This window comes from Aedes albopictus, chromosome 1, assembly GCF_035046485.1.
Source record: "Aedes albopictus strain Foshan chromosome 1, AalbF5, whole genome shotgun sequence".
NCBI classification, from domain to species: Eukaryota; Metazoa; Arthropoda; class Insecta; order Diptera; family Culicidae; genus Aedes; species Aedes albopictus.
In genome coordinates, this window is record NC_085136.1 from 324,193,869 (window position 1) to 324,206,655 (window position 12,787).

The window sequence follows — 12,787 nt, forward strand, 5'->3', positions numbered from 1 at the left end:
CGTCTGTGAATTCCAATGAGATATACAGAGTTCTTTACATGGAAATCTTCCGGGGGCTCCTTATGTTTTTTTTTCAAAGTTTCATTTGGATCTTCCAGATTATCGGGATTTTCCGTGGTCTAGGGAAAATAATTTCCGGAGCTAATTTTGAAGATATTCTAGAATGGCTTCTGCAGATATTCTGAAATAAATTTCCGAATGCGTTTGAAACTCCACAAACAATTCTGAAAAGATTTTCCCGTCGTCAGGGAAAATTTCCGGAATGTTTCGGAAAAAAAACCTAATTTTCGAAGGCACTTTGTATTGTTTCATGAAATTCGCAGTCTGACGTACATATTGAAGGTGCATAATCAGGAACAACAACTTCAACAACTGCTACGGATGAAGCAACTAAGTGATGGTATTGGTGGCTCTATCGAGGAGGTAAAATGCGTCGTCACTAATCCCGATTCCGTAGACCTTGGTCGAAACCCAAACGGGCCAGTACGTCAAAAAGGTGCGATGCATCAAGCGCTGCAACGAGGAGGGCGAACCTGTCAACTTCCCGGTCATCATTTTGACAATCAGCGATGATTTAGGGTGGACCAGATGCATAACCATTAGAGTGGGTCATCGTTTATATGGAAAAATGAAAAAATCAATGGTATCCCATCTGATCAAAGCTTTTTTGATCCCATTTCAGGACCCAAATAAGTGTGCAAAATTTGGGCAGCATCGGTTATGTCTACGTTTTGCGCATCGCGTTTGAAGTTTGTAGGAGTTTTACATGGGAAAACACACTTTTTTGCATTTCTCTCATAACAAGCTCGAATTTTTCTAAAATCATGTAACCGATAAAAGGAAAACATAGCCTAGGGTGTCCTGAAAAACTCTGTCGAAGACCGCAAAGTGATCTGATGCTTATGAAAAAAGTTATAGCGTTGGCATTGCTTGGCGAAACAGCATGATTTTGTTGCTGTTGTTATTCCTTTACATGTCAAAACATAAACACATGCATGCGGTTGGTTGGTTATAACTATTTTCACAAGCATCGGATCGCTTTGCGGTCTTCAACAAAGTTTTTCAGAACATCCTAGGCTATCATTTTACAGCATCGGTTGAAAAGTTTCAGACAAACTTTTTCAACTTATGACAAAAATGCAAAAAAGTATGTTTTCCCATACAAAATCTCATACAAATTTCAACTGCAATGCGCAAAGTGTAGACGCAACCGATCATGCTCAAATTTTGCACAGATACTCAGGACCCGAAACGGAACCAAAAAAGCTTTGATCTGAGAAAACGGTTCCGATGACCCACGCTAATAACCATACTATACCTCCCCGATGCATTGGGGAAGCAACAGCGCCTTATATATCCAGATCGAGGATAAACTGAGATGAACCAGCCAACTGTTAAAACTGTGAGGAAGGGAACAAGAAACGTGAAAAGAATCAACAGCTCGACACAAAACATGCAGTCTCCAACCGCGAATGCCCAGTTTTCCAAAAAGAGGGCACCATTCAACATCTCCGGGTCGACCTCGTAATTTCGTACTCGGCAGCCCTCCGGGACTAAGAGGCCCGGGAAGCGGTCATAGTCAAAAATAAAAACCCCCAAACAGACCACTTCTATACTGGCATCGCCAACGCCAGCTAAGACTCCGAGATGGACAAATTGAAGTCGGTGATCAAAAATCTGTTGGAAGACTCCAAAAGGATGGCCCAGTGAGTGCATCGACGATCTTGATCGTGCCCCAGCAAAACGCAACATTGACACCCGGTTAGACAGTGCAAAAGATCATGGTCCCACTGCAAAGATAGCGCGGCAGATGGCTTTCATAAAAAAAAACTTCTTACCAGGGTATGAAAAACGGATCACGCCGAAAAACAAACGCTTTGTCCTAAGCGGTGCATGTTGGTAACAAAGGCGCTCCGCAACAAATGCATGTCAGGCGATGGAGGAATAAAACAAACATCACTTGCCGTGCGTGTTCTGATATTCCGGCTTTTCTGTTGAAATTTTCGACCCACATCATCGAATTCATAAGCATTTGGACGAATTAAGACTCTTGCAAACCTCAGAGTCGAGTTTCAGTTGTAAAACAATGCGAAAATCATGATGTGAATAGAACGAGATAAATATTCCTACCGTTTTTATTGTGAACAAACTCGGGAGCGATTTTGTCATTATCTGCTAACGAAAAAACAAAGCGTTGTTGCCGTGCCTTCTTTGTTGCCTATTTTTCGCTTGCGGTGGCATATTCTGCGTACACTGCTTCTTACGGAAAGAAACCACCCGATTGCATCCCCCAATAACTCTATCATCTCGGTTGCCGCAACGGAGAAAGCCAACATGACATACACCCTTTCCTCAATCGAAGAGTTCAGAGTAGACAAGGCAACCCACCCACAGTTCTTGCAGGTCCACTTATGGATCGAAACCAGTTCCCAAACTGCGAAAGATCAATTCAACCCTAAGGAACAACAACCACAAGACAACATTATCATCAACTCGATATCGAGTCAGACAACATCAGTTTCGCCGCCAACCCCAACACCGTATCTACCTCGAATCTGTCCAAACGAAGCCACTGCAGTCCCAATGACAGGCCTACGAAGGGACCCAGTAGCTCCAAACGGAAACAACGTAAGAATCATAGGATATCTTCTCCTCCCACAAACTAAACAAGTTGGCAGCACAGCCCTCTCTTTGACGACCCTCAACATCGGTGGACCATTTTCTGTACAGCAACATTCACTGAAAACAGCCAACCCAAGGTCTGTTGCTCAGAGGAGTTGACTGAGCACAACCTCCACTACAACGCGCCACCAGACCCATCCAAGAACAACTCTACAACAGAAGCCTCGAATAGCTGGGGCCCCGTCAGTGCGGAAGCTACATCCCAACCGGTACTGACGGATAACCTCCAACATCCGAGTGTCTCTGGAGCTGATGGGACGCACAAGGGTGTAAAACCTGTACCCCAGAGGACAGTCGGGGCATAAAAGGTTGCGAAGGACTTCTGTACCGGTACCTAGGGACTTCCTTCGTTTCCCGTTTCCATATGGATACTGAAGGAATTGGATTCAGTGAGCTGACTTGAAGAACATTCTGCGTGCTGCCTATGAGTTTAACCTCTCTGTATCCAGCTTCTCCGTGTACAACTACTACAACATTAACCAACACTGTCAAAAGCAAGATAATTGCCTGCAATGAAGAAATCACTACGACATCTAATAGCCGAGGCCCTAGTAGAACGATTGATCCTCATCCAATGGAACTGTTACACAGCCGGAAATATGCAGGTAACCTACGTAGAAACCGCCCCAGAAACCATAACAAACCAGTGAGTTTCGAATTTGGTCCAGCTCCAGCAAAGACCAACAATCTGTGGGAATCCCAGATGGAACTGTTGAAGAAATTAAGGGTGGAATACCTGGAAACCCAGATTGAATTTTTCAGAATTCCGGGTTTTCCAAAAAAAAAAAAAAATTTTTTTTTGAACCGATAGGATCGAGAAATGAACTCAGGTTCCTTTTGCTTGGTCTTTCTGCTTAGCTGCTATTTCACCGGCTGAATTATTTAGGTCCCCTTCCGTAGTCTTCTCCAGATTGAAATAAATTGCTTCCTAAGACATGTCATCATTCATCAGATGCTTGCAAAACGACAGTGCAGCCCTAATTTGCCTGTCATCGGCGCCGGTTGTCTCCAACGCACTAATTTTCCGTCCCAGACGTTCATTTTGCAACGGAATATGTCACTGGCGAAGGTCCACCCTTGGCTACCAGCAGGTCACCCTTTGTAGCCATCTAGCCGTCACCGTCGCGAATGTAGTCTTTGACCACATTCCTGGTGTCAACTTCTTTCATCATTGCCCCAACCAGACCACAACACATCATTGTCTCATTGCTGATGTCTGACTGCCGCGTTGTCTCTCGTCGAGCATATCTACTTCTACATTACATGTAGGAAGGCAGCTCAGATGCAAGCACCTCAATGAAAGCTGTGCACCGGGACAGAAAACAGCACGAGACTGTCGACATGGGAGTGATGCATCACACACTCTGCCAATTGAAGAATGAAAGATATGTTCTCGTGTTCTCACTATTCATCTAACGCCGGCCGCCTAATATCCTACCATCCCGCCTCACAATGAACGGGTAGATTCTCTTCAGTGGGAGAGCTGGATTAAAGGTATTTCCAAAGATAGGTTTGTTTAATAAAAACGGAGAACAGTCGGTAAAGAACTATCAGATTCAGTTGACTATAAGATAGTGCTTCCCGAGACAACTGTGGAAATACAGAGGGTGTCCCGGTCTCGTGAACAATAGTTATCATGTTAGCAGTTCTTCCTTTCTACCAGTGATCGTAAGGACGTGGCCGATGCCATTTTAGATTTTATTTATATTGAGCTGTCGACTCGAGCAATCCATACTGCGAATGTTTAGCCATTTTGATGCCCCATATATATGTAATTGGTTCCCTGTGAAATTTTGAGTTATATTACAGTTTTTAGATTTAAAACTCCAATAAAACCATACAAAGTAATTTAGTCATATCAATGTTACAGTAAGGAAAACTACCTGGATTGTGTATTGGCTAAAGATTTGATCCCAATGTCGCATTTCTCTCCGCTACCCCTACTAAGTGGTGACTTTCTGGCGGGGACATTCACTGGGTCTATCATTTACTTACAACAAAGAGGTCCACCAGCAACCGTCTCAACTCCTCTCTGCCACCCGGATGGAAAAGGGAAGAAAGGGTGCAGACCATCACACTGCACACTGCCCTGGTAGACGTAATAATAATGTTCTCCTCTTTCAAAGCCCACCCGCTGCCACACACGCGGCTTGCCAGTCAGCATCAGAGCCGTTGGCCGGTGGCGCCTTTTGGCCGTAAATCTTGCTTTTCGGCCGGTACGTGAGCAAAGGCGGGCACAGCGGGCACACTGACCAGGGCTGGCTCCGGCAGCTAAAAATCAATAACTTTAAAGGCTATTTATGTAGAAGGAGCGAAGTGATAAACGTTCTCTCAATAACAAAGGTTGAAGATAAACGACAGAAGATAGAATACTGGAGACAAAATACCAGAGGACTAGAAGACCAGAAGGCCAGAAGACCAGAAAACCAGAAGACCAGAAGTCGAGAAGACGAGAAGTTCATAAGACCAGAAGATCAGAAGATCAGAAGACCAGAAGACCAGAAGACCAGAAGACCAGAAGACCAGAAGACCAGAAGACCAGAAGATCAGAAGACAGAAGACCAGAAGACCAGAAGACCAGAAGACCAGAAGATCAGAAGATCAGGAGACAGAAGACCAGAAGACCAGAAGACCAGAGGACCACAAGACCAGAAGACCAGAAGACCAGAAGCTCAGAAGACAGAAGACCAGAAGACCAGAAGACCAGAAGACCAGAAGATCAAAAGACCAGAAGATCAGAAGACAGAAGACCAAAATACCTGAAGATCAGATGATCAGAAGATCAGAAGATCAGAAAACCAGAAGACCAGAAGACCAGAAGATCAGAAAACCAGAAGACCAGAAGACCAGAAGACCAGAAGACCAGAAGACCAGAAGACCAGAAGACCAGAAGACCAGAATACCAGAAGATGAGAAGACCAGAAGACCAGAAGACCAGAATACCAGAAGACCAGAAGACCAGAAAACCAGAAGACCAGAAGACCATAATACCAGAAGACCAGAAGACCAGAAGACCAGAAGACCAGAAGACCAGAAGACCAGAAGACCAGAAGACCAGAAGACCAGAAGACCAGAAGACCAGAAGACCAGAAGACCAGAAGACCAGAAGACCAGAAGACCAGAAGACCAGAAGACCAGAAGACCAGAAGACCAGAAGACCAGAAGACCAGAAGACCAGAAGACCAGAAGACCAGAAGACCAGAAGACCAGAAGACCAGAAGACCAGAAGACCAGAAGACCAGAAGACCAGAAGACCAGAAGACCAGAAGACCAGAAGACCAGAAGACCAGAAGACCAGAAGACCAGAAGACCAGAAGACCAGAAGACCAGAAGACCAGAAGACCAGAAGACCAGAAGACCAGAAGACCAGAAGACCAGAAGACCAGAAGACCAGAAGACCAGAAGACCAGAAGACCAGAAGACCAGAAGACCAGAAGACCAGAAGACCAGAAGACCAGAAGACCAGAAGACCAGAAGACCAGAAGACCAGAAGACCAGAAGACCAGAAGACCAGAAGACCAGAAGACCAGAAGACCAGAAGACCAGAAGACCAGAAGACCAGAAGACCAGAAGACCAGAAGACCAGAAGACCAGAAGACCAGAAGACCAGAAGACCAGAAGACCAGAAGACCAGAAGACCAGAAGACCAGAAGACCAGAAGACCAGAAGACCAGAAGACCAGAAGACCAGAAGACCAGAAGACCAGAAGACCAGAAGACCAGAAGACCAGAAGACCAGAAGACCAGAAGTCAGAAGCCACATAAGACAGAGAAGACAGAGAAAACAGAGAAAACAGAGAAGACAGAGAAGGCAGAGAAGACAGAGCAGGCAGAGCAGGCAGAGCAGGCAGAGCAGGCAGAGCAGGCAAAGCAGACAGAGCAGACAGAGCAGACAGAGCAGACAGAGCAGACAGAGCAGACAGAGCAGACAGAGCAGACAGAGCAGACAGAGCAGACAGAGCAGACAGAGCAGACAGAGCAGACAGAGCAGACAGAGCAGACAGAGCAGACAGAGCAGGCAGAGCAGACAGAGCAGACAGAGCAGACAGAGCAGACAGAGCAGACAGAGCAGACAGAGCAGACAGAGCAGACAGAGCAGACAGAGCAGACAGAGCAGACAGAGCAGACAGAGCAGACAGAGCAGACAGAGCAGACAGAGCAGACAGAGCAGACAGAGCAGACAGAGCAGACAGAGCAGACAGAGCAGACAGAGCAGACAGAGCAGACAGAGCAGACAGAGCAGACAGAGCAGACAGAGCAGACAGAGCAGACAGAGCAGACAGAGCAGACAGAGCAGACAGAGCAGACAGAGCAGACAGAGCAGACAGAGCAGACAGAGCAGACAGAGCAGACAGAGCAGACAGAGCAGACAGAGCAGACAGAGCAGACAGAGCAGACAGAGCAGACAGAGCAGACAGAGCAGACAGAGCAGACAGAGCAGACAGAGCAGACAGAGCAGACAGAGCAGACAGAGCAGACAGAGCAGACAGAGCAGACAGAGCAGACAGAGCAGACAGAGCAGACAGAGAAGACAGACTAGAAAATTATTGGAAGCCAGTAACAAAAAGAGACTCGCTACCGGCCCTGGACTCTGCTATTCACGTTTTCGACCCAAACCAGGGTTGAGTTTCGGTTCGGAGATTGTTGTTAAATTGAGAGTTCAAACGGCTGCTCGGATGCGTTTCCGAGAAGCGGTCCAAGTGAATTTAATTAACGGACCCTTTGCGCGCTCCAAAAACACTAACTAAAGAGAAGAAACAGAGTAGTGAACAGAGAAAAACAAGACAACGCGACCAGCATCAGAGTCTCGGAAGAGAGAGAAAAAAAACTGCGCTGGAACAAAAGGAGAACCGAACGCACAGAACAACCGAGTGTCCGTATCCATTATCTTAATTGATTGGATCTTCCACTGACTGGACTCCTTGCTTGGCATCTCTCGGGACCGGGCAGCGAACGGGGAGAAATGTGTGTTCCCTGAAGCGCCTGCCTGCTTTAATATGGGATCTTCGTCCTGTTCCTTCACATATCGTTCCCTCCATCCTCAGCCCAAGAAAACAACCGAACGCGAACGAAAAAGTTGTGCGATATAATCTTCTTTTTTCTTCTTAATTCGAGCAAACTCCTTTTTTTCGGAGCAATTGAGCCCTGCTGGCAGCCGAAAATAACACGAGGAATAAAAAAAAAAACGTTGGAGGAAATCGCAACCGACCGAGAGGAAGAAGAAAGGAACCTGTTTTCCTCATATATCCTATGCTACCGCGAGGCGGCGACGGCGGCGGCTCAGTTCCCTTTTCTGCGGCAGCCAGCGAGCTGGCTACATTGCGGGTAATTCTTTTCTTGTGTTTGCTCCAAACTATTGAATCCCGTTCTCTCCGCGTACGTACGTATGGTGGTACTTATACCTCTATATGGATCGCACATAGTTATGCTGTCTTACTCCGCTGTGCGCGGGATTAGTTGTCGTACGTTACCATCGTCAGTTTTTAACAAGAATGGTTAACGAAAAATCGGTCTTCTGGTCTTCTGGTATTCTGGTATTTCTGGTCTTCTGGTCTTCTGGTCTTCTGGTCTTCTGGTCTTCTGTTCTTATGGTCTTCTGGTCTTCTGGTATTCTGGTCTTCTGGTCTTCTGGTCTTCTGGTCTTCTGGTCTTCTGGTCTTCTGGTCTTCTGGTCTTCTGGTCTTCTGGTCTTCTGGTCTTCTGTTCTTCTGGTCTTCTGGTATTCTGGTCTTCTGGTCTTCTGGTCTTCTGGTCTTCTGGTATTCTGGTCTTCTGGTCTTCTGGTCTTCTGGTCTTCTGGTCTTCTGGTCTTCTGGTCTTCTGGTCTTCTGGTCTTCTGGTCTTCTGGTCTTCTGGTCTTCTGGTCTTCTGGTCTTCTGGTCTTCTGGTCTTCTGGTCTTCTGGTCTTCTGGTCTTCTGGTCTTCTGGTCTTCTGGTCTTCTGGTCTCCTGGTCTTCTGGTCTTCTGGTCTTCTGGTCTTCTGGTCTTCTGGTCTTCTGGTCTTCTGGTCTTCTGGTCTTCTGGTCTTCTAGTCTTCTGGTCTTCTGGTCGTCTGGTCTTCTGGTCTTCTGGTCTTCTGGTCTTCTGGTCTGCTGGTCTTCTGGTCTTCTGGTATTCTGGTCTTCTGGTCTTCTGGTCTTCTGGTCTTCTGGTCTTCTGGTCTTCTGGTCTTCTGGTCTTCTGGTCTTCTGGTCTTCTGGTCTTCTGGTCTTCTGGTCTTCTGGTCTTCTGGTCTTCTGGTCTTCTGGTCTTCTGGTCTTCTGGTCTTCTGGTCTTCTGGTCTTCTGGTCTTCTGGTCTTCTGGTCTTCTAGTCTTCTGGTCTTCTGGTCGTCTGGTCTTCTGGTCTTCTGGTCTTCTGGTCTTCTGGTCTGCTGGTCTTCTGGTCTTCTGGTATTCTGGTATTCTGGTCTTCTGGTCTTCTGGTCTTCTGGTCTTCTGGTCTTCTGGTCTTCTGGTCTTCTGGTCTTCTGGTCTTCTGGTCTTCTGGTCTTCTGGTCTTCTGGTCTTTCTGTCTTCTGGCCTTCTGATCTTCTAGTCTTCTGGTCTTCTGGTCTTCTGGTCTTCTTGTCTTATGGTCTTCTGGTCTTCTGGTCTTCTTGTCTTTTGGTCTTCTGGTCTTCTGGTCTTTCTATCTTCTGGCCTTCTGATCTTCTAGTCTTCTGGTCTTCTGGTCTTCTGGTCTTCTATCTTCTGTCTCCTGTCTTTTGTTTCCTGTCTTCTATCTAGTTATGCTATGTTATGTTGAAAAACCATAGATTTTCAAACATACTTGAAGTTTAAAAACCATAGCGTAGTTCAAGTTACCCCATCCTCCCCAAAGTGGCACTGTCACCGATGAAACGGCGAACGCGCGACAGAGGAGGTTTTACACAGTTTGCAGCCCTTTGTATTGCACCTTCTTCGCATGTATCCTTCCACGTTCCACCACCAGGACAGGAGAGGCCCGTCCTCCACCGTGGCACCGTGGCGGCATCGCGGCGAAGCGGTTATTGTGTTTGAACAAGTTTCTTATTCGCTCCAAAGTTGGGGCTCTCACCGTCCCTCCTCCCTAGAGCTCACAAAGTTGGCTGGCTGCTGTATCCTCTCTAATTGTAGTTGTCCCGAACAAATGTTCACCCGCCGACGACCGTCCCATCCGTGAGCGCGGCTCATGTCTCTCCAGCCACCGAAGTATAGAATGATGAAATGAAAAGAGTTTCGCCGGGGATCACTTCTGTCGCCGCCACAATAAAAAGAAAGAACCGTGGCGTGGTGGCTGGTGGCTGCGGGAGGGATCCCAATGGGAGAGGGGGTCCCAACTTTGTGACGCAATAAAGCGGGGACGACGTGAAAGGGAGCTGAAGTCGCTGGATCTTTGCACTTTTTGAAATGAAACAATCTTCCAGGTGAAAAGGGGAGGAGATGCTGATGGCGGGTTTGGGTTGCGGGTTGGGATGGTTCACCGGGTGTGAAATTACCACAAATGCGCTAGATGAGCTCGTTGAGCTCGATGGTTGTGGTACATACTTTTTGATGGAAGGGTATTTGGGGTGACATTATTGAAATGGAATGGTGGCACATTAGGAGAAATTACTAATTTTCAAACTTGCAGATGAGGGCAACTGTCCAAGTTTGTAATGCTTGTTTGTATAGTTGCAGTTGACTTACTAGTTAGAGGTTTTAGGTTAAAAATAGTAAATTAGGTACAAAAGTCAAGGATCTATTGGTTGATTTTGAAAAATAAAGCTGAAATGGAGAGACAAGAATGGGGTGTCCCTAAACATATTGGTGAGCTCGTTCCATATCATTGTTCAAACTCTTTAAAGAGTTCCAACATGAAATGTTAGTATAACGTCAGTTGCTGCTAGAAACCGAGTATGCCTCTGCATTCCCACGGCCATCATGGGAAGGAGCTTTTTTAGTGGCGAGAGTTCTGAAAAGAGAGTCTTTGTCAACGCTACATAGGTATTGGGCAAAGATGAACATTTCTGCATTTCCTTGTCGTCAGACAATGATGTTGATATTTTATATCAGAGGCATCCTATTGTGAAATACTCATGCAGATTGTAGCTTATGCCTTCATGCTTATTTAGCTCCCAAGTAGATGGATTATACATAATGAGCTTTTTTGAATCATCGCCGTTTGATCTGGGACACTGTGCGGTCGGTGTCATTGCAACTCTGCCAGCTTGAAATGCCTCTCTAAGCCGTGCGCAATGTGCATGCATGCGTGTGTGGGATCATTGCCGCCAACACAACGCACAACCAGCCAACGCAGCAGATTCATCATCGGATCGCAATGTGCGACGACAAGAATGCCGAGCATCTGCGTCGAGGTTGGCGGGCGGCGCGGTCTTCTCGAATTTGGGTGCATTTTTCGACTTTGATTTTGGCATTGGTGCGTCCCCAGCATGCACAACCAATGCAACGCAAGCTCATATTGTGCGGCGCCTGTGGCATATGGCAGATGACACCACGATGTCGCGGTTGGCACGACGCAGCATACGGTAGCTCTTCTCTCGTTTTTTTTCTCATTCGGGCGGGTTGAAAGATCAGCGGAAATGAGCTCGATTAATGTTTGAAAATAAAGCGTTTGTTTGTGTCGTTGGATTGCAATTGCGTGTGATGACTGAGAAGCATCTCGTGCGCGCCTACGAGTTCCTCTCGAGAAATCTTGTAATACTTCCTCCGGGGCGCGATGGTTCGCTTATCAGCGCAGCTTCGTAATTAGTAAACAGACAATAAAGCGCCTTTAAGTGTGCTCGACAAGAGCGTCGACGACGCAGGGGAAGTGAAATTAAAAATAAACATCCAGAAACTGAATCTTGTTGATGGGCTCATTCTACCCGCGGAGGAGGCGATAAGATAATGAGCCGTGTCGCATGACTTGACACCAATTTAACTCGCACTTGCTGATAACTCCGATCTATAACTGGATGTATATCTAACTAATGACTTTCTATATCTTTTTCTCTTACCCCGCAGGCACGGCGTACGCAGTAGAAGTCCATTTCGAGACGCCAGACAGTGGCTTCTTCCTCAAGCATTCCCCGCGCCAGAGCTCGGTGGTGGCGAGCACGAACAAAGGCCGGCTAAGCTCCGATTCGGTGCTATCGATAGATAGGTTTACGGTAGTTCAAACCAGTCAACCGGTGTCGATTCGAGCCAGCTATGGCCCGTTTTCCACCAAACAAACCGTCCCAGCGAGGTACATCGTTCCGGATGTACTGGAGTCCTCGTCGGACTCCACGCAAAACACCACAGCAGCGTTGATGGACCTGCAGCAATCGAATCTACATCTGGACATCTCGGCACACCTCGTCAAGAACAGCATACCACGCGATTCGCCCGTTCTCAGGGTACTATTTCACGCCGGAGCTGACCCCGGTGGACACCTCCAGCGACAGAAAATCTGCGTCCTGCTGCATGCATCGATAGGTAACAAGACTCCCCTGAAAGGACGCTGCATGCCCGAAGGGGAGGACGGAGTCTGCGTGGCGGAAGTCGTGATCCCCTCGGACTGGTGGCCATCGCTGCCAGCCCCAGAGAAAGACGGCCGACCGGCAGCCATTCAGAAGACACCGCAACGGATGGTCCAGGTGTCGTACAGCGTGTTTGAACCGCCGACCAGAAGTCCCGAACTGTGCGAACCCAAAGTTCAGATCCAACCGTTGACTCCGTTCGCCAAAGTACCGCTGGTACAGTCGCTGATGCCCTACAAGGAGCTTCGGGCCGATGAGACGTTGACGATGATGGTTCCGCAGCAACCGTTGTATCCGTTGTCGAAGATTCACGTTCCGGTGTTCTTACATCCGGAACCGGGCCAGAATGTGGCGGTATTTATTGTGAGGTTAGTATTGGGAGTGTGATTGACTTTTTTTGAATGTCAGGCCTTTAAGGCAAAAAATATTATTGATTTGAAATACATCGGATAATCTTTTTTTGGGGGCTCAATACTTACTTTTATTAGGAAGTTCATTAACTCTTCCAACAATTTTCATGAGGTGGAACTGTCAACTTCGTTTCTAAATTTTCTCGGGTTTTACATTTTTTTTCTGCTGATACCCTATGTAAGTATCAAAGAAATTTTTGAAAATGTCTATTCAGCTTTTTCTCTTAGAGCTTT

General features: G+C 46.9%; 1 protein-coding gene across 1 annotated transcript in view; it reads left to right on the forward strand.

The window, feature by feature from the left end:
• Positions 1-12,787, forward strand: part of LOC109415929 (transmembrane protein 132E) — a 318,407-nt gene that overhangs the window by 244,172 nt on the left and 61,448 nt on the right. Inside the window, exon 2 of the mRNA XM_029867615.2 lies at positions 11,647-12,511. Within this exon, the coding sequence (XP_029723475.2) occupies positions 11,647-12,511 (865 nt within the window). The remainder of the gene's footprint in view (positions 1-11,646; positions 12,512-12,787) is intronic.